Genomic DNA, 26732 nt, shown 5'->3' on the forward strand with positions numbered 1-26732 from the left:
GGAACTGACTGACTTGACTTCTGCACACATCCTGTTGTCCAGGCCAAATCATGTGACAACACCTAAATACAAAGGGAGTTGGGCCTGTAGTCCCAAGCTGGGCACACACTTTCTATGGTGAGCTCCATGTTCCAGAAGGAGGACCATGCGACATCCATGAGCATTATGAAGCATTTGGTTGTTGTTGCTGTTAACATTTTAGGTATTCTTCTCTATAGTACTGTCATTCCATACAAGCATCCCCAAATCACATGGAATATCACCACCATGTTATATTAGAAAGGAATGGCCAAGGAGTTGTCACAATAAGAAATATGTTTGCTGTTAATACCCAGTGCATGGTACACTCCCCTGCCAATATTTTGCTATGAGTCAACAAATGGTTCCCTATCAGGTAGAAACCAAACTATGCTAAATCTTAAACTACCATGTATAGAAAAATTTCTCTGCTGCAGTGATTCAAGTGTCACCAGGAAGGAAATCAGCAGGTAAACCCAGCCTTTCATTACAGTGTATTGGTATCGGATGGGCATCCTCTTTTCCAGGACCAGCCACTGTCCGCTGAGGCAAAAGAGAGACCCAAGGAGACCATGCTACGGAGGCAGGTCCTACATGACCATCTCCCTGCTATGCTGTCATTTGTGGTCTAGGAAAATGAATATGCCTGGAAAACTTACAATCAGATAATCACATCGTAACTCAAATCAAATACTGCTTCAAATCAAGTCACCCAGCATTCAGATCACTTCCCATCCCACTCAGAGGAAAGCACACACACACACACACACGCACACACAACCAAAGTCCTGCAGTGGCAGCTGATGCTTTAAGTCACTGCTTCTCAAACTTGAGTGTGCCTCAGAAATCATCTGGAGAGCTTGATCAAGCATGGACCTGTGGATCCCATGCCCCCAGAGTTGCTGGCTCAGTAGGACTGGCGTGGGGTGCCAAAATTTGCATTTTTGACAAACTACCCATTGATGCTGAGGCCACAGGTCTGGCGACCATACCTGAAGACTTGCCCTATGCTCTCTGACTTCTCCTTTGTCTGTCCTCATGTCTGTCTGTCCCCTTGCTCACTGTTCTCCAATCACTAGCCACCTTGCTATTTCAGGAACCCACCAGGCATGTCCACATACCCGGGCCTGTGCATTTGGTGTTGCTTCATACTAGAGCTCTTTGCCCAGATATTCCTCTGGTTTACAAATTTTACTGCCTTTAGATATTTGCCCATATAGCACCTTCTTAGGGACCCCTTCTCTTCCCTGACCACACATTGGAAAATTTCTACTCCCCTGTTCCACCACTCACTCTCTCCTCTTACCTGCCTTTCTTTCCCCTCCCCTGGTCTTATCACCTTCTAATACACTAAGTGATTTACTTATTTATTTGTTGTTTTTCTCTCCTAATGGAAGAGAGATGAGCCCCTTAGGGTGGCAGGAATCTTCATCTCCCCATTGAGTCTTCACCTAGAACAGTGCCTGATCTTTAATAGGTGCTCAATAAAATATTTGTCCAAAGAGAGAGTGAGGACCATGGAAAGAAAGAATGGAAAGACAAGTTAATATAATCTTGCTCTACAGCCGATGTAGTCAGCTTGGAATGCAAATCACATCTGACGTGCACACAGCCAGTTTCCTGTACAGTTTGTTTGTAGCATCTTTGCCTCATTGTATAATTCTGAAAGTCTTTAGCACAGCAGTTACCTTTATCCCCATTACCGGCATTGTCCTCGGCCTCTTCTGGGTTTTGAGAGCCTCATGTGACAGGCATTACATGAGATACTCTGGAATGATCTTATAATAGGAGTGAGTATCTTTAGGTTTGGAAAGGAGTTATGATCTCACAAGCTAATTCCTGTTTTTTTGTTTTAAGATTTTCCTTATTTATTTGAGAGAGAGACACAGCAAGAGAGGGAACACAGGCAGGGGAAGTGGGAGAGGAAGAAGCAGACTTCCTGTGGAGCAGGGAGCCCGATGTAGGGCTCGATCCCAGGACCCTGGGACCATGACCTGAGCCGAAGGCAGACGCTTAATGATTGAGCCACCCAGGCGCCCTGCTAATTCTTGTTTTTGCTGCTGTTATTGAACCTCTCAGCTGGTCTGTCTTGGGCTGCCTGCACCAAACCCATTCCAGCCCTTCCCCTTTGGCATGCTTGCTGTCATGGGAAGCCTATGTGAGGAGGAGAGCCAGAAGCAACGGGTTACACCTTAAGGCAGGAGTTTTATGCATGGAAACTTTATTTTAAAGCTGACATACCATCAGCAGTGGTACTGAACAGTTCATGTTCAGAATGTTGGATTGTTTGAAGACAGAGCAATATCCAATAATTCCAATTGCTTAAATTTTTATTTTTTTATTTTTTATTTTTTTTATTATGTTCAGTTAGCCAACATTAGTTTTTGATGTAGTGTTCAATGATTCTTTAGTTGCATATAACACCCAATTGCTTAATATTTTAAAAACCTGTCTGAAATTGTACCAGTTTGTGGTATTTACTAAGGAGGTTCTATTCTTTACTCATAGCAGTGAAAACCCTTCTTGATGTTTTGACCCATATTCTCCAACAGGAAAGAGTTTCTTACACCCAATACTCTATTTGTAAAACTATATGATCAGAGGTTTTAGAAGTGGGCAACTTGCCAACTTGTTCTTCCCATAGCCTCAAGCAGGTGCTCTGTGAGGTTTTCAAATACTTAAATATTATTAGAATAATAATAACTAACTTTTGGAAATAAGACCGGGCCCATTGCTTTGCCCAGGTGAAGCCCATATTCTCACCAGGAGTTGGTGTCAGCATATGACCCTCAGATGAGAAAAAGCAAAATTAGGGAAGTGTTGATGTAACCCATATGACCTATCTAAATAAAGCATAATTAAGGTTACTTAAGGTTATTAAGGTTCTTTTGCTCAGTGTGAAATTCCAATGCATCAAATTTTTTCATCTTGGAGACTGAAGGAAAGAAAGCAGTCTTTAATGTTGTTACACTTGACAGTGTTTCCAATTATAATTTATAGGAGATCTGATTTTGATTGCCAGCACATGTATGTGTGCAAACACAATCCTATTTTCAGTCACCTGGGAAGTTTGAGAATTAGATGGTGAACCAGTTACCACATAGCTCCTCATTTTTGTGGCAGAGACTTCTAAAATTTTTATATGCAATATGGGAATTTGGGGGCCTTTGTACCTGTTGCCAGGACACGTGTCTTGCTGCAGTAGCCTTTGTAAGAGAGGGTAGGCATCTTAGTGTGCTATCCTGAATAGGCGAGTGCCAGAAATTAGAGCGTTGCACTGCCAACTCTCAGATTTATGCTGGAGCTTGCTTACATAGTCTTATTTTCATAAGATATGCCAATTGTGCGCCTCTTTCAGAAATTCCTTGTTCAGCAATGTCACGTTGGTAGCTTGAAATCAACCATGGTTGGGAATATTTACACTACAGAGATTGACAAAACACTGCAATCAGGGCTTGTTTGCCCCCTTCCCAGAGCCAATTGTTAAACATTTTCCAGCACCCAGTTACTAATTGTGGTAGATTATAGACCTGGTCCTAATTCACTGCCTCTCCCTGTGACCACACCCTTTGTAATGTGACTTTGCAACTCTTTTCTTGAAGAGGTGGACTCTGTTTCCCCATACCTTGAATCTGGGCTGGACTTAGGACTTGCATTGGTTATAGAATGTAGTGGAACCAGCCATGTGCCTGTTTCTTGCCTAGGTCTCAAAAGGCTTCACTTCTGTCTCTTCTAACTCTAACACCACCATAATATGCCCATGCTATCCTGCTGACAGATTAGAGTCCATGTGGCCATCCTAGGCAAGTTGATCTCCAGCCAACTCACAGCTACAGAACACTTGAGCCAGCACAGGCAAGACCCAAAGAACCACCTATCTGAGCTCAGCACCAATTGCCAACCCCATATCGTGAGCTAAATAAATGGTTAAGTCACTAACCATTGGGTGGTTGGTTATTACAGGTTGGTTATTACTAACTGGTAAACTAATCTACTCACAATTTCCATAAGTTTTAAGCAAACAGACAACAATGGTATTGCTAGAATTAATATATGGGCCAGTGTCTATTTGGGAAACTCTGCCCACTTGAAGAGTCACTTTGGAAATACGTTTTACCTGTTACCCTCAGTTTTCTATTTATTATCCTTAGAAAGTTGGTGAGGATATTTGGGCATTAACATCAATGAAGTAGGATACAGAGGGAAACTAGAGAATCTGCAGCTATCTAGGCAATGGCTGTCTCAAGATGGTGAGCCACTCCGTTCTCCCTTAGATCCCTACTGCTTAGGCCATATGGACTGCTTCTATTTCTTGAAAAGGCAAGTCCTTTTCTCTCTTGGGGCCATTATCCTTGATGTTCCTTCTGCTGGAATGCTGTGTCTCAACTTTGCAAGACCTACACCTTCTTATCCATCCTATTCTTATCTTACTTAAGCACTTTTTACCAGTATCTGTATCACAAGTAGCCACACAATTACTCTCCTCGAAGTTACTCTATCATGGCACTCTTCAGTAAAATTATGATGCAAGGTGCACTTGGGTGGCTCAGTCAGTTAAGCATCTGACTCTTGATCTCAGCCCAGGTCTTGATTTGAGTGTTGTGAGTTCAAGTCCCACTTTGAGCTCCATGCTGGGTATGGAACCTACTTGAAAGAAAGGAAGGAACGAAGGAAGGAAGGAAGGGAGGGAGGGAGGGAGGGAGGAAAAGAAATACAATGCAAAGTCCATATTTAATTTTAAATACTCTAGTAGCCATATTTTACAATGTAAAATAAAAGTGATCTTGATATATTTTACTTAATCCAAAATACTCAAAATATTGTCATTTCAATACATGATCAATACAAAAAATTAGTAAATCTTACAACCACAAAAAAACCTGCACACTATTTTTTATACCAGCCTTATTTATAATAGCCCCAAACTGGAAACAACCAAATTATCCCTCAATAGGTAAATGGTTAAACAAACAGGGTGTGCCATATCATGGAATACTACTCAGCAATAAAGAGGAACTATTGATACTCAAAACAATTTGTGTGGATCTCATTATGATGATAGCAAAAAAGCCCATCTCAAATGGCCATGCACTGTCTGATGCCATTTATAGAACAGTCTCAATCTTACAAATTAATGGATATAGGAAACATTAGTGGTTGCCAAGGGTGGGGGGGTGGAAGTGACTATAAAAGGGATAGCAAGAAGGAGATCTTTGTGGTGATGGAACAGGTCTCTATCTTGATTGTGCTGGTGGTTTTGTGAATCTACACATGTGATACAACATTGTCCTGTTATTTGTGCGTATTGCACCAATGTCAAATTCCTGGCTTGTATATCATGCAGTAATTATGTGACTATGGGTAGAAACTGGATGAAGGGTACAGGGAACCTCTCTATATTATCTTTGCGACTTCCTGAGAATGTAATATTTCAAAGTAATGTCCAAGGGCTAATTCCTGAAACCCATGAATATGTTAGGTTACATTGCAAAGGGGAATTAGGGCTCCAGGTGGAATTGTGGATGCTAATAAGATGACCTTAAGATAGGGAGATTATCCAGATGGGCCCAGTGTACTCACAAGGGTTCTTAAAAGTGGAAGAACAGGGCAGAAGAGGAGAGTTAGGTAGAGGAAAGACTAGTCAGAGAGAGATGCAATACTGCTGGCTTTGAATATGGGGGAAGGGTTCAAGAGCCGAGGAATGCAGGTGGCCTCTGGAAGCTGGAAAAGGCAAGGAAATGGAGTCTTCCTTAGAGCCTCCAGAAAGAGATACAGCTCTGCTGATGCCTTGACTTTCACCCACTGGGACTTACTTTAGACATTTTGACATCAAGAATTGTAAGATAATGAATTTGGGTTATCTAAGCTGCTAAGCATGTGGTAGTTGGTAACAGCACTAGAAAACTAATGCAGTGAGAATTTAGAGAGATGTACAGATGTATTGGACATCTGGGGAGCAGAGTGAGCAGGAATTGGTCATGATTGGATTTGGAGGATGATAGAGAAGGGGAAGTCAAAGTAGGTTCCCGGAATTAGCTTCAACAATTTGATACAATGTGGTGCTGTATACTAGGATTGCGTTATCTAGAGAAGGAACCAGTTCAACAAATAGGAGGTTTGTGACTTAAGTTTTGGAGATGTCAAGAGTGGGAAAAATCCAAGAGGGGATTTGGATGCATAAATCAGGAACTTAGGAGAAGAGCATGGGCTGTGTCTCCATGTTTGAGGTCATCAGCATAAAAAGGAAGTAAACTTGTGGTATGAGATAAAACCATGGTGAAAAAGTAGCTTTTGACCATAACATTTACATATTTTTCTGCAATTTTTGAATGTCTGCTTTGCTGATACTATTCTATGAACTATTATAGTCTTCTTGCTACTGTTTTAACATTATGTTACCACTCTAGACAGTGTAAAAATGATTGGAATTTAAATATGTTTTCCTCAAAGGACTCCTTTTGTTAGTCCCATATGTTGGGTGGCAGAAAAATGAGATGGATGCCAGGATGGAGAGCTGGATTGGACCAGAGTGGCCTCGCAACGTTGAAGGTCCAGACAGTGTGGAGTTGGGTGCGTGGATGCGATAAATCTAACCGCAGCCACAGAGTCCAGAGTCAGGATGGAATCAGGAAGCTTAGATGAGAAGGAGCCAGCAAATGGGTAAAATTCAAACAACTCAAATCAGTAGGACGTGCCTAAGAAAGTCCTATAGTAGAGAAGGACAAATAAGAAGCGAGGAGTCTGGTATGGAGGCTGAGTTCAAATGCAAAGGATAGAAATTGGAATCCAGAGTCAGATCTCCAAGACAAGAAAGGGGATCCAGCTGTTGAGAAGGCAGATGCCATTGGATTAGGGCTGAGGTCAGAAATGCAGGCTCTGAAGCATGGAGCCACTGGATCACAAGCGTCTGTGTCATAGAAATGGGGACCAGATACAAGAAGCATCTTTTTACCAACCCAACATGCTCTAGTTTTTCTGGAGGGAGAAGGACCTGCTGGAACACAGTGACTGTCCCATGGGTGATGTCCAGGAGACACCACAATAAAAGACTCTGAGGAAGGGAGAGCATAGCCTTTATATCTTTTTTGATGCAATAATACTTTGAGAGAATAACTTTATTTTTAGATTGACCCCATCCCAAGTTTTTTATATCTTCCCCTGAATCACAAATGTGTGATCCATGTTACATTTTACCTAAAAGCAGCATGACTAAAAGCCAGACCCTGAGGCTATGACAGATATGTGTCTGAGCAATGGCATCTCAACAGGGGGATGGTAGGGTTGGTACCAAGCCCTCTGCAGTATGGTTTCTTGAACAGCCATCTTTCTTCTACCAATGACAGGCTAGTCATTAAACCTAAATTATCGAAACACGGCTAGGCATTTCTGAAGTCCTTAAGTACCCATTATTACATTTACCAAGTTTTTCAAAATAGCATTGAGGCTAAGAAAAGAGAAACCTCTTCATGAGAGAGTCAGCGAGGAAAGAATCACTTTTGAGATGTACATTAAAGGTGCTATATTTAATTCTGTGGTCTTTAAGTATCCAGCTGTCTGTCTAGCTCAAAATCTTAATAGTCCAGTAATTACATTGACTCCTCACCTCAGCTATAGGGCTTGCAAGCGTACCTCCAAGTAGATGTCAATGCCAGAGGCTAGACCAATACCATTTTGAAGGTGAGGGGAGATGTGAACAGAAGATTATCTAATAGATTGGCTCCCACTCTGCTTATCTTGTCCCTACCCCATCCCCTCTTCACCGCGGCCCTTCTCTGCTAACTACTTACCCATGCAAGTCAAAGCTTCTGGAACATATTCATACTATTATCTATTATTTTTTATATTTTTTATTTTATTTTATTTTGTTATAAAATATATGGAACATAAAATTCACCATTTTAGCCATTTTTAAGTATACAGTTCAGTGGCATTAAGTCCATGCACATTCTTGGGCAACCATCCCCTCCCTCCATCTTCAGAACCTTTTCATTTGCCCAAACTGAAACTGTATACCATTTTACAGTAAGTCCTCCCAGCCCCTGGCAACCACCATTCTACTTTTTGTCCCCGTGGATTTAACTACTTTAGGTACTTTATATAAGTGGAATCCTACAATATTTGTCCTTTTGTATCTGGCTTATTTCATTAGCATAATGTCTTCAAGGTTTATCCACATGGTATCATGTGTCTCAAGTATCTTTAATAATTTTGAATACACTAGAAAAGCAATAGCTTGTGAATTTGTATCCTGTGGCCCAAAGTCCTTTCAAAAACCTCTATGAGCATGCCAATGTTTTGGAAACTACAGATGCCTCCCATCAGTATACCACTATTCTTACTGAGTATTCAAGCTCTACAAATTAATAAAGAATGGTAGAAGTTATAAAAAAATAAAATAAAGTTACAAGGCATATATATATAACTAGTTAAACTTTGAGCAACAAAGTTGAAAATGGAATTCATGGCCCTGAAACTGACTTTTTGCTCTAAAAAGATTAAGGAGAATCAAGTGTTAGTGGCGATTTTCGGGGCCAGTAAGCATGCTTGAGTCAGGTAGAGTTTTCAAACCTACCTGCAAGGTCACTTCATTTCCCACCTAAACAAGAATGTTTTTATAAATTCTTGCCCACGTGCTTGTGATATTTAATATTATGTGACAACTTGACTGGAGGAAGGGATGCCCAGATTGCTGGTAAAGTATTTCTGGGGGTGTGTGTGTGTGTGTCTGAGGCTGTTTCTGGAAGACATTAGCATTTGAACTGGCAAACTGAATATATCAGATGACCCTCCCCAAGGTGGATGGGTACCATCCATTTCCTTGAGGACCCAAACAGAACAAAAAGGCAAAGGAAGAGTGTGAATTCACTGCCTCCCTACTTGAGCTGAGACATCCAGTCTTCTGCCCTTGGACATTGGCGCTACGGGTTCTTATGTTTTCAGATTCAGACTGGGACTTACATCATATGAGCCCCTGGTTCTGAGACCTATTGACTCAGAAGGAATGACACCACTAGCTTTCTGCAGCTTGTAGACAGCAGACCATGGGACATTTTGGCCAGCGTAACCACATAAGCCAATTTCTATAATAAATCTCTTCTATACATCTGTATAAATCCTGTTCTGTTTCTTGGAAGAACCCTGACCAATACAATACATATGCCATGAACTGCAGGCAATATGAGCTAGGAGTCCTCCTAGAGAGGCAAGAAATGGGGGATACCAGTTTATGTCAGATGTGGTTTCTTTGCATTTCTCCATCTGCTCACCATGTAAGTGTGCAGTTCAAAAATCAGAGGAGATACTTCTTTTTTTTTTATAGATATTTATTTATTTATTGAGAGAGATAGTGATAGCATGAGAGGGGGAGAGTCAGAGGGAGAAGCAGACTCCCCACCGAGCAGGGAGCCTGATGTGGGACTTGATCCCGGGACTCCAGGATCATGACCTGAGCCGAAGGCAGTCGCTTAAACAACTGAGCCACCCAGGCGCCCTAGAGGAGATACTTCTTTCCCGAGCTGCGTGCCACTTTCGGTGAACATGGCCACCACAAAATTAAGTAGGCTTTTCCGGTACTCAAAAAGCTTAGCAAGTAATGTAGAACAATAGAAACAAGGGTAAAAGAGCCCAGGATTAGAAATCAACTGTGATTCAAACACCTTAACAAATACTCCTTCTGTATGAACTGCCACTTCTCAGGCAAGATGAGCATCTGAGTACACTGGTGCCATTTGGAAACCCAAGCTGTCATCTGTGTATTTTTCAAGAGCCAGCAACTTCTTCAGTCATTCGTGAGTGACTAGTCTCCATATTTCAAAATGATGGTTGGGAGCCCCCTGTTTACTCTGTTACCCATGTAGATCAATCTCTTTTTCTGAACATTAGCCTGAAGGATGGATTTTTAACATTTTACTTGAGTATATTTTAACATTTTACTTGAGTATATTTACTTGAGTATATTTGCGTAAAATTTTTACCCATGTAGATCAATCTCTTTTTCTGAACATTAGCCCGAAGGATGGATTTTTAACATTTTACTTGAGTATATTTGGATACATGTTAATTTTGACAAGTGTGTGTGGTCTGTTGGTTCAAAGATATTTTAGGATTGAAATATACCACATGTGGTTTACAAAAAGCACAAGAACTCTAATGACTGCCATGATATCTCCAAGTTCTGCTTACCAGAAGCCTCCATGACATTTCTTCAGTTTGGGCCTTTTTTTTTTTCTTTCAGTTTTTCTTTTTTAAGATTTTATTTTTAAGTAATCTCAACCCCCAGTGTGGGGTTTGAACTCACAACCCCGAGATCCAGTTGCATGCTCTACTGACTGAGCCAGCCAGGCGCCCCTCAGTTTTTTATATATAGACAAAGATACTTGTATGCCACTAGAGCAATTTTAGGCAACTCCATCCTTGTATTTTCTGCTATGTAGGTAGAATTTTTCTTTATTACATAATCTGCCTACCTCCCTTATTTTCCCAATATTTTTTCAGCTATTTTTGGTTATATATGTAAATGGTCCTAAAATTTTGTGATTTTTGTCATTGCTTACTGATGAGCCAAGACTTATATTATGATTATCTTTTTTCCCCATTCCAGTTTTGGGTTTTCCCAAAGTTTCTTGTTGTCTTTCTCCTCTTTTTATAATGGCTTCTTTATAAATAATCATTTATTTTGTAAAAGGCTTACTATATCTTGCAAGGTGACATGTTGTTTATCTCCAAATTCCCTGCTACTTTGTGATGTCACACAGGGTTTGGGAGAGTCACCCAGCCTGCCTATGCACCCCAGGCTAGTTCCACATACACAGTTATTGGTTTTGCCTAAAATTCACTTGAAGTGAGAGTAATTGCATATTGATAATGGAATAGGACTTTGCAACCAGACAGTCAAACATGGCCCTTAAGAGCCAAGTCTTAAAATTAGGTAGGCTTGGATTTCTCTCCATTCCTGCCACTTGCTAACCGTGGTACCACGGGTAACCCCATGATTTAACCTCGCAAAGTTTCAGTTCCTGCACTTGTGAAATAAAAGTAACACCTCACAGAATTGTCAGAATATAAGAGAATGACTATTCTACTTAGCCTAGACAATGTCTGATTCCAGGAAATACTCATTTTGTGTTACCTACTGTTGCCAGTACTGATGCTTTTCAAAAGGCTTCTTCCATTGCCTTCTTATTTAGTAATTCTAACTAGTCCAGAAGCTCAGGAAATCTGGAGTATCTGCATTTAGAGAGGAGGACTCTATCCCAGGTGGCCAGGGTCACAGGGCATGCCATGTAGTGGAAGTGGGGACCGCTCTGGTATTCAAGACAGCGAGCAGTGTGGGTCAGCCTGTTCTCAGCATGTGGACTGCTTGGGCTTGCATCCCGTTTTAGCATCTTCCTACCTGGGTGAACTTGGGCACTCCTTAACCTCGCTGAGACTCGGTTTCCTTAACTGTATGGCAAGAATAATAATAGCCCTTACGACATAAATTACCATGAGGAGAGAATACGTGAGTTTACACAGACAGGACAGCATCTGGCACAACTAGTCCTACATTAAGTCTACTTTAAGTAGCATTTTCTGGTCCCCAGTGAGGTCCTATGCCACCACACCAGGCAGCCTGACACCAAGGATCCCAGGTGCCCCTCTCGGTTGCCAGTCCCCTGAATCTCTGCTCATGATCCCAGCTCATGAAGCCGAATGTGGAGATGCCACATACGAGAGCTTTGAGGCTAGGTACGTGCTTCAGGCAGCACCGAGGTGGGCCCGAGAGCTGCCATGTTGCTGAAAGCAGCTCGCGGGCTGAGATGACAGGGAAGCTGGCAGAGCGTTGCGTTGGAGTCTGAGAATTTGGATTTCCTTCAGTGTCTTCCATGACACAGCTTCCATACAAGAACACATGGTGACCAAAACTGTCCATCAAAGCAGTGCGGTTTGCTCTGAATTTTGCCAGAAACTTTCAGAAACAGGGATTCTGGGGTCTGTTTACTCTCTTCCTCTAGGAATGTAACTACACAGTAGCAGAGAAGAAATCCTACAAAGGAAACGTATATAACCCATTGTTTCCCAAATGTACTTAACTAAGGAACCACCCTCCATCCTCCACATCTTTCACCTTTCAGAGAACTGGTGTTTCAGGAACACACTTTGGTTAATATATAGTCAGACTAGCAGGGGGGTGCTCACATGTGTGTTTAATAGTGAAACAAAGTAATTAGGAAATAGCAGATATAAAGTCTTGAAATGCCTGATTTAACAACCTGTAGCGGGGCGCCTGGGTGGCTCAGTCAGTTAAGCGTCTGACTCCTGATTTCGGCTCAGGTCATGATTTTAGGGTTGTGAGATTCAGCCCTGCATCGGGCTCCATGCTCAGAGGGGTGCCTGCTCTCTCCCTCCACCCCCCAAATAAATAAATCTTTTTAAAAAATAAAAACCTGTAGCGAACTTTTCTATGCTGAATGATAACTACCAAAGTGTTCTGGAAGTAGGTCTGCTGGAACTTGGGAGCAGGGTGTGGTATTCTATGCCCTTACTTTACATGGATGCTGGGCAGCAAGGGTCTTTTTTTTTCTATAGAGGGGATGTCCTATCTCCCAGCAGCCCTTTGACCCTTGCTCAGTGACAGAGTTCTGCTCAGTCAGGAAAAAGGGTCTTTCTAGAGAGACCTAATAGGATCCCCAAATTTCCAGAATTTCATAGTTCCCTTATTCGAGCTCACAATCCCCACCCAGGCATATCTCTGGGGGCACAAGTTTCCTAAGAAGTTCAGGGGAGGGGATGTCTGGGACTAGTGCAGGGTAGCGTTGCATTGTCTAGTGATTAAAAGGCATGTGTTTTGAGGTTCTGAGTCTCGAGTTTTGCCATTTGTTAACTTCTGAGCTGCTATTTCCTCCATGGAGATATGATAATAACACCTCCTGTGCAGAGAAGAGTTAACATAGCAGGCCTGAGTATGTCTTAGAAAAGCCAGTTTGCAAGGTTGGCCCTTGGGTGGCATCTGGGAGCTTGGAATTTATCAGGGTTCCCACCTCTTCCTGATAAGAATGGTTCACTGTGACTAAACTGTTCATGCAAACATTGTTTATGCTGAACTCCTGCTTTTCTTCTGGAGTCTAAAATTTTGGCATGGGCCAAGCAAAGGGTGCCTGTATGACTAATACTGAATAAAATCCTCAGGCTCTGAGTCTATAACAAGCTTCCCTGGGAGATAGCATTTTTCATGTATTGTCACAATTCATTGCTAGAGGAATTAATCCCGTCCTGTGTGAGTCCACTGGGAGAGGACCCCTGGAAGCTTACGCATGATTTCCTCCAGACTTCGTCCATGTGCCTTTTCCCTTTGCTGATTATGCTTTGCATACATTCACTGTAATAAATCACAGCTGGAGTGCGAGTGTATTCTAAGTTGCTGTGAGTTCTAGCAAATCAAACAGTGGTCTTGAAACATCCCTTTCCCTCCCCCACTGCCAACATAGTGTTATTGTGAGTTTTAAGTACGAGCGGACACAATGAGCCTTGAGCACTATGCCACATACAGACTAAGCATGGACATATCAGAGAGAAGAGACCATTTACCAAGCAGAGCTTGGATTTTAGGAGGGCCTCCTACCATGTATCTCTCTGCTTAGTGCTGTAAAAAGCATCAGGACTCTTTCGCCTGAGTGTGAGATTGCTCATCGCTAACAAAATATCACCATACACCATGGAGATTCTCTCTCTACATTTAGTTAAGTGTGAGCTTCACAGGAACTTTGCTTGAAAATGTAGAACTTTTTAATTTTCCTTTCTAGTTTCTTCCTCTTTAACTCTTTAACTCAAACTTACTAGATATGTAGCCCTGTATTTATAACCATTTAAATTACAGTTGTATATTATCACAGGATACAGTGTAGGAAAATTCATTCAGCCACAGGTTTCCTCACCACAACTGTCTTATTTTAGAATAAGAACAGTATTCGTTCATTGAGATTTTCTTTTTTACATTCTCATTTGAATGGCATGGCAACCACTGGGACATTCACAGTCAGGAAGGGAATAGTAAAACATTTCTATTCTGGTTCTAAAAATATTTGACCTAGCATTTTCAGTGCCTTTTCATGTATGAATTCATGAAAAAAAAAAAAAAACAAAAAAAAAACACCAGAAAACCAAACCTCATCTCATGTGATTTTTGTAAAATAATTGCTACCTTGTTTTTAAAAAAATGGTCATAAAGTTTATTAAAACATCAAGTGGACTCAGCCAACACATAACCAAATTATATTTTCAAATTATTTTCATTTTCACTAAATAACACCTAGAGATAGTATGTAGACTCACTTATTTGGCATAATATCCTGGCCACTGAAAACCTTGCAGGCCCTCATCCAACCAGAGTAGCATCACAATCAAGATTCCTCTGAGTTAATGGAATTGTATAACAGCTAATGTAGTTACCCAGATTGGACATTATTACTTGAGACTCTGAAGCAGATAAAGTAGAAAGAGAAAAATGATGGGCATCTGAAGATACAAGGTATGGGATGATAAGCAAGTCTTCGCTATTAGCATTTTCTGTGCCGAAATGTACTCTACTATGTAATGGCTTAACGCAACAACTATTTAGTGTGTCCTGATTCTGTAGGTCAGCACTTTGGGCCTAGCTCAGCTGCATGGTTCTTCTGCTGGTTTTGACTGGGCTCACCTCGTGGATAGCTGATGGTCAGCTACGTGGCTCTGCTACCAGGGCTGATGGTTGGGCTGATGGGTAGCTGGACCAAAGTGTGTCATCCTCCAGCAGGATGGCCTGGCCTTGTTCTCAAGCTGGCTGCTGGTTCCAAGAGCAGCAAGTGGGCAAACCCCAAAGTATAAGATCATTTCATGCTTGTGTCATAGTTTCTTTTGTCCCATTGGCCACAGCAAATTACAACTCCAGGCCCAGCGTCATGTGGAAGAGACCGACCCAGGGGCATGGACACTGAGAGGCATGAAACAGGGGAGGCCATTCCTGGGATTGTCTACCACAGCTGGATTCCTTTAGTTCTTTACATTTTGGCTTGGGTGTTCTCAAATATTTAAAATCAGCTGACTTATATTTATTAATCCACTTTAGTAAGGTACTTAAAGAGTTTTTTTAAATTGTTATGCTCTCCAAAAGAGACAACACATCAAGGTGTTTTGAGCCCTTATTATCTTTCATTGATTTTTCTCTATCACTTTATGTGTTTTCCAAATTAGTCTGAAGTAACAACCAGGATGGATAGGGAAATGGGTTTTGTAGAGTCTGGGGGAGTTCAAGCTGTGAGGAATCTGATCTCTGTCAAAAGAATACATATCCATCCAGTGCTGTGGTCTAAAAGTGTCCCTCCAAAACCCATATATTGAACTCCTGATCTTCAAGGTGTTAGCATTAGGAAGTCGGGCCTTCGGGAGATGACCAGCTCATGAGGGTGGAATCTCATGAACAGAATTAGTGTCATTATTGGAAGAGGCCAGTGAGAGCTCCCTTTTCCCTTCCAACATGGGAGGTACCAGCAAAAAGACAGCCATCAAGGAAGTAGGTTCTCACCAGAAACTAAATCTGCCAGAGCCTTGATCTTGGACTTCCAGACTCCAGAACTGTGAGAATGAACCGTCTGTTGTTTATAAACCACCCAGTCCCGAGTATTTTGTTTTGGCAGCTCAACAGACTAGTAGGCATCAGCAGAGGATGGAATAGGACCATGAGAAAACTTGAAGGCAGCAGGAAGATGCCGTTTGCCAAGCAGGGATAACTGGTTAAAAGAAGAAACAAATTTTAATGGAAGATGAAGGCAAGGGAGAGAGAGGGTCAGGAGGAGGGGGAGAGCAAGGGAAGATGTTAACATCTGTGGAGCTCTTATCCCAGGTGCTAGTCAATGAATAAATGTACCGTGCTTATGATTTTAGTCCATCGGCATGTATTTCTTGAGCCCTTCTATATGCCGGGCACTGGCATGTGGTAGTGAACAAGCCAACAGTATCTTTTCTCTGGTGTATCTTCTATTCTAGTAGGGAAAACAGACACCGGGCACACCATTACACCTAATTAATTGACAGCAAGTGGATACATGCTGTGAAGAATATGTACATGGAGCTGTACATGTGTATAACCCACCTATTTAAGCCTAAGGGCTGAGATAAGGCTTCCCTAACAAAGCAACATTGAAGCCAAACCATCACCTTTTATAGTGCCTGCCGCTGTGTTTTCAGGATTCCCCAAATGATCATGATTGTCCTATTCACAATAAATTGAGAGTTGGAAAAGCAATTAACCCAAGATCATAGTGAATAGGTGAATCAGCCTGGGATTCAAACCCAGGATGTCTTATGCTTTTTCAATACCATAAAGCACAAAGTGACTATTTTGCAGGTATCCTGGAAGTATCCTGGTCACAGGATATGTTTCAGTTGGGTAAGCTATGTTGTTTCAAACAGGCAAAATACATTGTACAGTGTTCCAAATACAATATACAGGGCGCCTGGGTGGCTCAGTCAGTTAAGCATCTGCTTTGGGCTCAGGTCATGATCCCAGGGTCCTGGGATCGAGCCCCGCATCGGGCTCCCTGCTCGGCGGGAAGCCTGCTTCTCCCTCTCCCACCCTCCCTGCTTGTGTTCCCTCTCTCTCTGTCAAATAAATAAATAAAATATTAAAAAGAAATATAATATACAGTGAAAAGTAGTCTTCCTCCCTGCCTTGTCCCCCAGTCTCCCTTCTCCCCTCCTCTGCAGGCAGTGCCACTCAAGTTTCTTGTATATTTGTTCAGAGATCTATTTAATATTTGCAGCACTTACTTTGTGTTTTACAAATGTTTGCTTGTTTAATCCTCATAAGAATTGCATATGGTGAATGTGATTATTAACCCCATTTTTTCAAAGATACCCCTATTTGTCCAAAGGTTTTTAGATTTTAAGTGCATACCAAACTTTGAGATGCTTCTCCCTGTGTGCTCGTCAGCTTTTGCTTTGCTAATACCACATAACAAGGCCGGAATCTTAGTGGCTTAATTAGAAACATTGCTTTCTTACTCCTGAGACACCTGGGGCTCAGCTGCACATGGATCTAGACTGGAGGTTGGATTTGGGTCTGCTTCATGCATCTCTCCTTCCAGGATCCAGGCTGAGGGAGTATCACCCACAAGACAGATCTTCCTGCCAGGTGGCAGAAGCACAGAGAGGAGAGTGAAAACACACAGTGCCTTCAAAACCCACCGCCCTGGACCACACAGCAGTCACATGGCCAAATCTAAAATCATTGGGGTAGGGACTATATTCCACATGGCAAGGGCAAGGAGAAAACAGATTAAGAATGAAATACCTGCTCTACACACCCTGAAAATCCAACTTTCATCTTTTGCAGCTGAGACAGAGAGGAATAATTGAAAAGCTAGCCCTGCGACTGAATCATTTTCCTATCGTCTTCTGCTGGCGAGATCTAAACAGGTTCTGTCTTTTCTGTTTGCATTTCCCAGGTTTGCATCATGTTTGGAAAGAAAAAGAAAAAGATTGAAATATCTGGTCCCTCCAACTTTGAACACAGGGTGCACACTGGGTTTGATCCACAAGAACAGAAGTTTACGGGCCTCCCCCAGCAGTGGCACAGCCTGTTAGCCGACACCGCCAACAGGCCCAAGCCCATGGTAGATCCTTCCTGCATCACACCCATCCAGCTGGCGCCCATGAAGGTATGGCGGGGATTCTGTCTTTAAGTTGGCTCGAGACGCGTGTTCTCATTTGATGCGGTGCACCATCCTTACAGGCAAGCTAGAAAAATGCCTAAATCATGCACATGTTTTTAAATATCCACTGATGATCTGCACTTATTCTTCAATGATTATAATGTACCACACTTATTGTAAATTGCAGCACATGAAAAGGAACCTCAGCTTTCAGATGTGAGATTTTTTTTTTTAATCAAACACATAAAATGCAATCACAAAATAGAAAAATCTTATTTCTACTTTAAAATGGTGTTTGCTAGTCTTCATACCAAAAAATATTATTTGCTCCCTCTGGTAAATGTTGACAGTAACCTCAGAATAAATAGGCAACCTTTAGGTGTTTTACATTTGCCCTCAGAATGTTTAAACTTGTATAGAAAACTTAGTACTAACAGATTTTAACAATAATGATTCATATGTACGTATATACACACACATGCATATACATACATATCCACATATATGTGCATGTTTTATATATAATCATGTTTAAATATGTAATACATTCATATTTGTCTTCATGGTCTAGCTATTTCAAATAAAAATGAGTCACTTGAGTCCTATAGGTTGTAATTTACCTTGAAGAAATGGCTAGTAGATTTTTGGCAAGGGATGTTCATGAAAATAATTGCATTAAAGCAGAAATTAGTCCCAATAAATTTCAGATATGTCAAGTGACTACAGAGAAAATCCAGTCATTGCTGTTTCCTTATGCATCAATAAAAAGAATGATAAGAATTCTGTAGACCACCAAGCAATTGCCCAAAAGCTGCCTATGAGAGTTAAATATCATTGAAGTTTATCATCCTGTTATCTAATAGATTAGATTCTATTCTATGTCTCTTGCTCATCATATTAGCAGACACTGAGCTATGAATACCTTCTTCTGTGTAAACATGAATATTGAATACATTGTGTTTAAGTATTTAGGCAAAACAGAAGTGGTTGCATTTTTAGAGGATGCAAATAAAGAAGCCTAGCTGATAAGTTACTGGAAATTCTTATATCACGAGAGCTGAGTAAATTAAAATTGTGATTCCATCATTTATGCATAGTATTGGTCATTCTATTGTGGTATTGTTTCGTTTTGTTTTCTATTCTGGTATTGAAACAGGTAGGTCTATTCAAACCAAAGATAAATATAGAGTCTTCTAATCATGCATTTTGTGAATTTGATTTTCTGGTAAGATTCTGAAACTTTTCAGGCCAGCTAAAATGTAAAATACTCAATAGATGGATATTTGAGAAGACACATCTTTAGGGACAAAAAGGAATCTCCCATCTAAAGCAGGTATTGATATTTAATAGAAACTGACCAATTAACTAACTCTACTGGTTGATAGTAGGCAGTATCCTTTTATCGAATGGGATTTTCTCCCTAAGAGAAGGCTATTGCTTCACTAATGACTAAATAATAGGGTGGGCCATATCTAATGAGAAGTTGAAATTAGAAAGAATTTGCTTTTTATTTATTTTTGTTTTTTCTCATATCCCAAGTTTTTATAAAACTCAGACATTAGAATGTGCATTGTGCCCAGAAAAATTCTCTGCCATTGATCTTCACAGTGAGGGAAAAATGCCCAAGTGAAAAATAATTATTGAATGCGGTTATCATTTGATGAGGAACATTCTAGAAGGAGACAGAGTCTTAGTGTAACATCCGAGCTAAAGGGCCAGGACATGTACTGTCATATTAGAGAGTGTGCTTATTATTGGGGAAGGACAGAGTGTTATTTGCTGTGGTTTTTTACTCGTCTGGGTCCTAGCAGGTCCCAGCTGGCAATGAAGGAGGACACTCCTATCTCAGTGATAATCCACCATGCTTGGTGGATGTAGGACTTAACAGGACTTCTAGTTCATTTCTTCCATCTCTCAGACGGGCTGGCCCATTATCCTCTCTGACAGAATTTGTCAGCCCCACCGAGAGTCAGAGCAAGACTTCCTTAACTGCCGAGCTCCTGAGCCCCAGGATTCGCTTACTTCCTGTATGGGCGTTCTTGCCCTGATGCCCCATGAGTGAGCCTTTGGTCTGTGTGAAATGAAAATATTTGTTACAGACACTTATATGCAAACTGCAAGATGACTGGAAAATACATCTTCAGCATAGACCCAGGCCTGAATTTTACAAATGGGACCTCAGGTGCGGTTTTGCCTGTGAGAAAGAAAATAAATACAGATGAGGAGTGACAAAACAGTAGTTAGCTAGGCTGAATTTTCCCCAGAAAGAATAGAGTTAATCAAACACTTTTAACTGAAGGATGCCCAATAAATCCATACTTGATACTCTCGCCATCTCCTTTAGATTGATCCTCTCCTCCAGATCCCATGAGTGCAGTTAATGCTTTGGACAATATTGGTTGTCCAAGAGAATCCTGCTGACTCCACCAGCCGCTCTAGAATAAGGAAAATAAAAGGCTCAAGGGGCTGAAGTATGTCGTGTGGTTTGGATGATCCCACCTTTGGGGAATGCCTTCACTGGAGAAATCTTCCCTATTTTTAACATATTATAAATCATGCAGAATCTATTTCAGAAGTCCAAACAATCCTTGAAATAAGAAGCTAGGAAGGAATTGACAGAAAGGAGTGAAAAGAGTTGTGCAGATTTAAAGCCATTTTAGCAAAGTTACTTAAGTAGAAGCAACAATTCTAATTTGTTCAAGTTGTCCTTTAAAGGGGACAAAGAAAAAGAAGAGATCTCTACATGAAAGCAGTAAATGGAAGACGTGCATAGAGTCTTGTATTGCGGCAAAGTGCTAGTTCCTGGGTACCCATCAGTAAGCTTCAGGAAGGCTGGGGGTTCCGAATGGAAATTCACTACTGCAATGACCTCTTCTCTGATTAAAGTTTCAGCTGTTCCAATTCAGAACCTTCTTTAAATTGCTTGTCCCCCTTGCCAGGACACCCTTCTTCTATGTAGATTTATTGAGGTCAGTGTTCCCCAAACTATAGACCATCAAAGTCACCTAGACGGCTTGATAAAACACAGATTGCTGGGCCCATCCTCAGAATTTCTGATTCAGTGGGACTGGGATGGGGTCAGAATTTTGCATTTCTAATAAGTTTTCAGGTGATGATGATGCTGCTGGTCTGGAAACCGCACTTTGAGATCTTTGATTTAGGTAATTATAAAGGAATTCATCCACATAAGGTATAATCAATACAAGTTTATGCTGGCCAGGATTTCCAAATGCTCAGAAATGTAACCAGAAGCCACAGGTAAGCTCAGACTTGTGTCAGAAGTTAAAGTGCATGTACTCAAGCCAAGGGTACATAGGCAAACTGAGAAAATCTGAACCCCCCCAGAGGTCGTGGAGGGGGGATTGGGGGAGATCCCTTTAAAGCGTTTGGCAAGTACCTTTGAGAAACTCCTTTTTCTGTCCAACATCATTTTCCACAGAACATCGTAAGCAATATTACCAAACTTACTTCCAAATTAGATGCATTTCTCTAAATGGCAGGTCGAATGGTCACATTGTTCTTGGTTCCCCTTGGTTCTCAAACTTGGGCTTTCATCAGAATCTCCTGAGGAGTTTGTTACAACCCAGATTCCCCAGCCCCAAACTAGAGATTCAGATTCAATAGATCTGGGGTGAGCTTGGTGATTTGCATGTTTAACAAGTCCTCAGATGCTGCTGATGCATTTTTAAGAACCACTGTTTTAGGTGGACTGAAGTTAGAACTTATTTTGTAACAGCCTAGAAATCATTTGAAAGATGCTAAAAATAAATACAGAGGATAATATTAAAAAGCCTTTGTTGCTTCTACTTAAAGTGAACAGATAGCATATTTTAATATTTGCTTCATATTTGATTTTCAGTTTCAAGTGGAGCTATAGAAATAATAGTATTATTTGGCATATTGAAATTTTATTAAATGATGTCATCCTATAATATTCTCCAACTTGCTTTTTTGCTTAATATTGTTTTGAGATAAATCATATGGCTATGTAGAAAATGAGTTTATTTAGAAATTAGAGGGTGGTGTTTTTTTTTTTTTACACTTCATCCATGTTTCTACTAAGAGATATTGGCAAGTATTAGCTATTTATAAGTAATATTGTCATGAACATCAGTGTTCATGTCTCCTTGGGCACATGGTGAGAAGTTTTCTTGTAGCAGTTCTCACAGGTGGTCTGAACTCCTCTCTTTGAGGGAGTCTGCATGATCAAACCTATTTTAACAATACCAAGGGGTCATTTGCATTTACCACTCTCACTCTAAGTGCACAGTGGAGTTTCCTAGAAGCTACATGACATGTCTTGACCTCATTGGTCTGATATCCAATGGAGCGATGCTTTGCATTCTTATGTTTTAAATGTTTCTCAGTTTTAATTTCAAATACAGTAAATGTTGATAGATAAAACATAAACCAAAGTATTTCGGAGTCTGTCCTCAATAATTATAAGAGGTTCTTGAGACCAAAAAGTTGAGAACCACTGTGTTTAGGCTGACGTCAAATATTATTATACGTGGCTTCTACAATTTGCTCCTTGCACTCTACCGATGGTTTTGGGTGGGTTGTTTGTTTTTTTTTTTTAAATAGAGATTTTTGTCTTCTCTGGCTGGTAATCTTCAAGTCTCTCCAACTGTCTCAGAGATTATTGAATGTAATATTCTACCCCTTTCAGTTTCACAGAATAAAATTTGTCTAAACCAAAAGTTTCGACATAATTGAAAATCCCTACATCCTTGCTCACAATCCCCTTCTCTAATTTATCTTTGAAATCCTTCTGACAGTCTTATTTTTATCTTTTCAAGGTTGAAGATGCACAGAGAATACCAGAGCAAAACCCGCTCTGCCTGGGTTTGCTTCGTCTTTGTCATCTTCGGTGTTTTATCGTCTGCTAAAGCAAGGTTCTCCTTCCTCATTTACCCCCCACCCTTGGCCATCATGTCAAAAAGCACCCTACTCTCAGAAACAGGGAAAATCAAGAGCAGGAAATGCTCAGGTCTGGCCACCCTGTTCTTGAGGACTTGTGCTGCCATTTCATATTCTCCCCCAGCAGAACTTACATAGAAAGCTCATCACAGAATGCTTCCATCCTAATTACTCTCTAATTCTCCACCCTCTCTCTCTTTTCATGATTCACAATTTCACATTCAGGAATGATGTCTTCAGAGCAACGTCATCTTTAGTTCTGTTTCCATGGGGCTCACCATTTCCTTGAAAAGTTTTACCATCAACTTTCTTGAAATACAAACAACTCTTTGACATTTCCTTACAACCTGAAGTCCAATACCCAGATGCTCACCCAGCTGGGCACTTAGAAATGGAAAGAGGAGGGAGGGCCCAGGGAGTCAAACACTGGAATGGAGGTCTAAGATCTGCCAATTCTGCATGTCTTTAGATAAGTGGCCTACCAACTTCTCTTAACAGAAGTCTCCTTATCCGTAAAATGAGGGTACTAATATTTCTCTTGCAAGCTTATATGGCCAGATCTGAATTTTCTAGGAGCTTTGGTGTGTGGAGAAGAATACATTCTGCTGTTTGTACTTTAGTTTAATAATGTGATAAAATTACAGATCTGGTAAGCAGTTTTTTTAGAAAAATATCCCATTCTATTGAATTAATTCTATCGATCAAATTACATATTTAGATATTAATTCATCAAAACCTCCCAAGCATTTCAAGAAAATCAAGTTTTCTTGGCCGCTTCAACCATAAACACCTTAAAAAAAAAGAGTAAATGCACATAAACAAACAAAAACAGTAAATAAAATAAGATAAAAACAGAGAGGGAGGCAAACCATAAGAGACTCTTAACTATAGGAAACAAACTGAGGGTTGCTGGAGGGAAGGTAGGTGGGGGGATGGGGTAAATGGGTGATGGGCATTAAGGAGGGCACTTGTTGTGTTGAGCACTGGGTGTTATATGCAAGGGATGAATCACTAAATTCTACCTCTGCAACTAATACTACACTATATGTTAACTAACTTGAATTTAAATAGAATCTCAAAAGAGAAAAAAAGACCTAAAATATCATAAGGTCATGAAATGTATTGTTACACCAACACAGCCTCCTATAAAAATATTGATAATGTCATTGTTAAGCATGTACCCGGGGTTGCCAACCGTTGTTTATTAACTCAGAGCCAGTTCTGAGATCTGTATCTTTAAAACCCACAGGATGCAGAAAATTTTACGTTAATTTCACGCATTGATTTATGAAATGCTCATGCTGTGCTGGGCGTTGTTCTGGGTGAGGGATTGCCTATGTAAACAAGAAGTGCCAGGTGCCTATTCTGGGGAGCTTGAATTCTCATAGGAAGCAGATAATGATCATTTAAATAAGTAAACAACACAGCTTCAGTAGCAGTAAATGTGATGAAGAATATCAAACATAATAATATAAAGGAACTGAGGGTGTGGGGAAGTTATTTGGAGTCCTTGAGTAGAGTCCTTCTGGGAAGGTGACAAGGGAACCAGGAGAAGCCCAGGAGGATAGAAATTCCCAGATGGAAGGGAAAACCAGTGCAAAGGCCCTGTGATGGGAACAAACATGGAGACTTTAAAGGACAAACAGATCCCCAGGGGGCTGGAGCACAGTAGGTCGGGGAGAGGAGTTGGAGATGTGATCAGGTAGGTAAGAGGGTCTGGATGGTGTTGGGGCTTTCGGAGTTTGCCATTGGTTAAACCCCGGTGCATGAGGGACTCCAGTCTCAGATCAAGAAATTGTTCTCTTATGAAATGCATTGATTCATTTAAAAGTCAGATCCAATATAGTGTGCCAACTATAGTGATTTGATATGCCATCCAGTGGGTTTTAGGGACATTATTAGTTAAGTGGATATGAAGAGTTGAGATTCAGGGAGTCCTTCTGACTATATGATTTTGATAAACCTTCTTACAGAAGAAATAGTGTGTGTGTTCTAAAGACTGTTAATTTTTTTGAAAAGGGAAATGTAATCATAAAATGAAATCTGTTGGTCAGATTACCTGTATTTTAAAGCCTCTCATCAAAACCACCACCTGCAAAGACCTACAGCAGTGTCTGTTGACTGAAACCAAGGCATTTACTAGGAGAATGTGTTGTTAATCCTTCGCTGAAGTTATCACTAGTATTTCCACACTTGTAAAATCAGTGAGGATAACAATTCTTTCGGTGCCTATTATGTTCTGGAATTCCTCCTTTCATTCGGTATACTCAACCTTCCCACAGCCACAGAGACTGTTGGAAGGAAAACATCACACTGGCCCTAAATTCTCTCATTGGCCCAAAGTAAGAAGATTTTGGCACGACATAACCTTTGTTCCAAAGGAGTAGACAAAGCCAAGACCAAAGCCAGATGTATTGTATACCTTCATTTCTATGATCCAATCATATCTGGAAGCTTCTAAAAGCAGTTTTCCCTTGTATCAATGAGATTAGTGTTTGATGTGCCCCATGCCTGCCCCCCCACCACATGCATGTGCATGCACACACACCCCTCCAAAAGTTAAAAAAAGTAAAATCATCCTCGACCACTTGTAAGTACCATCTTTCTTCTTTTACTGCAGTGTTTTACTGACACTACCTTGACATTTCCTTTCGAAGGTGGAGCAGCCTTAAACTCAGATGGCCTAGTTGTTACTCCAAAAGCAACAAAGGCTGATGTTTTCAGGGGCAAGGGATCCATTGCAGGAAAGTGATCACTGCGGTGACTCACTCCTTCTTCCCTTTTGAGGAGGGAGGATATTAGCCTCACTCCTCTTCCAGGCCTCCGGGTTGTTCATCTCAACACCCAGAGAGTTCTGTAACCACATGCGAGAGGGTCCCACACCTGCGACTCACTGAAACAAGCCCAAAATAACTGGACTTTCCTAGTCCGTGATCCTGGAACTTGGGAGATGGATTCTAGGCTTCCAGTTAAGATTGGACCACTAAGACCTCATGAAAGAATGGTCATAGTCACTCCCTCTCAAGAGTTGAGTATCTGCAGTCACCCTCAAGACCAAGGTAGACATCCATAGAATGTATCATGTATCAAGTAATTGTCAATAGTGGGTTATATTGGAAAGTAATCTATGACTAAATGACAGTTAGATCTATTTCTGAATGGCTCCTGCCTTTGCCAGCATCCTTATAGTGACCGTGGTCTCCTCGGGCTCCAGAGAGGAGGTTGAGCAGCTCCCACACAGTGACAGGATGCAGCCAGGGTTTCTGTGTCCACCTCTTTGTGATTGTTTGATCCCAGGGCTAGTGCCAGAGCAGATGCTCGTGTGAAGCAAGGGAGGCATCAAACCTATAGTAATCTGTATGGATTTTGCAGAAATATCCTAGGAAAGAGGCCTGACCTATTACCAAACATAGGCGATGTTTGTACAGAGTACAAAATCTTTAATATTTTGTGGTATTCTCATAATAACCATTGAATAGTTTGAATCCAGTTTTGTAGATGAAGGATCTGGTTGTATAGATGAAGAAACTCATGCTCTACTCCAACTGGGAACCAAGCCCCGTCCTTGTTAACAGGCAGATTTGTGGGTGGTTGGGTGGGTGAAGCCTCCTGGTTTGGGAGTCCGGGTTGAAAAAGGTTCAGGGAGAAAGAAAAAGAGAGAGCCAAGACTGTAGGCTGGGATGGGTGGGGCATTACCTGGTCTGGAGGAAAGGAATTGGGGAGAGTCTGGATTCAGGGGCAGATTTGACCGGGCTAGAGATCATGGGAAGACAAGAAGGCCTGGAGGAGGCATCAGGGAGACCTGAGGGATGGGGAGCTCCAAACCCTTCAGGTCCCCTCTGAAGTGTTAGAGAGTCCCACACACTTGCAGTGTGAGAGGTGAGCATTTCCTTCTCCTTCACTTGGGGAGCCAGAGTGGGATGTTAATGTGGAGATGCTGAGTTCCTAAAACCAATGCTCTAGAATTTAGGTGAAAGTTTTAGACTCCCCGGGGAGAATTACCTCTTCCTTGGAGAGGACCACGGTTAATCATTTGTTGAAATCCACCCAATTTCTTTCTTTCTTTCTTTCTTTCTTTCTTTCTTTCTTTCTTTCTTTCTTTCTTTCTTTCTTTCTTTCTTTCTTTCT

At 41.1% G+C, this 26732-nt stretch overlaps 1 protein-coding gene across 1 annotated transcript in view; it reads left to right on the top strand.

The window, feature by feature from the left end:
• Positions 1 to 26732, top strand: part of PAK5 (p21 (RAC1) activated kinase 5) — a 296558-nt gene that overhangs the window by 176272 nt on the left and 93554 nt on the right. Inside the window, exon 3 of the mRNA XM_035005847.1 lies at positions 17478 to 17690. Within this exon, the coding sequence (XP_034861738.1) occupies positions 17487 to 17690 (204 nt within the window). The 5' untranslated portion in view covers positions 17478 to 17486. The remainder of the gene's footprint in view (positions 1 to 17477; positions 17691 to 26732) is intronic.

This window comes from Mirounga leonina, unplaced genomic scaffold, assembly GCF_011800145.1.
Source record: "Mirounga leonina isolate KUSES-001 unplaced genomic scaffold, KU_Mleo_1.0 Mir_150, whole genome shotgun sequence".
NCBI lineage: Eukaryota > Metazoa > Chordata > Mammalia > Carnivora > Phocidae > Mirounga > Mirounga leonina.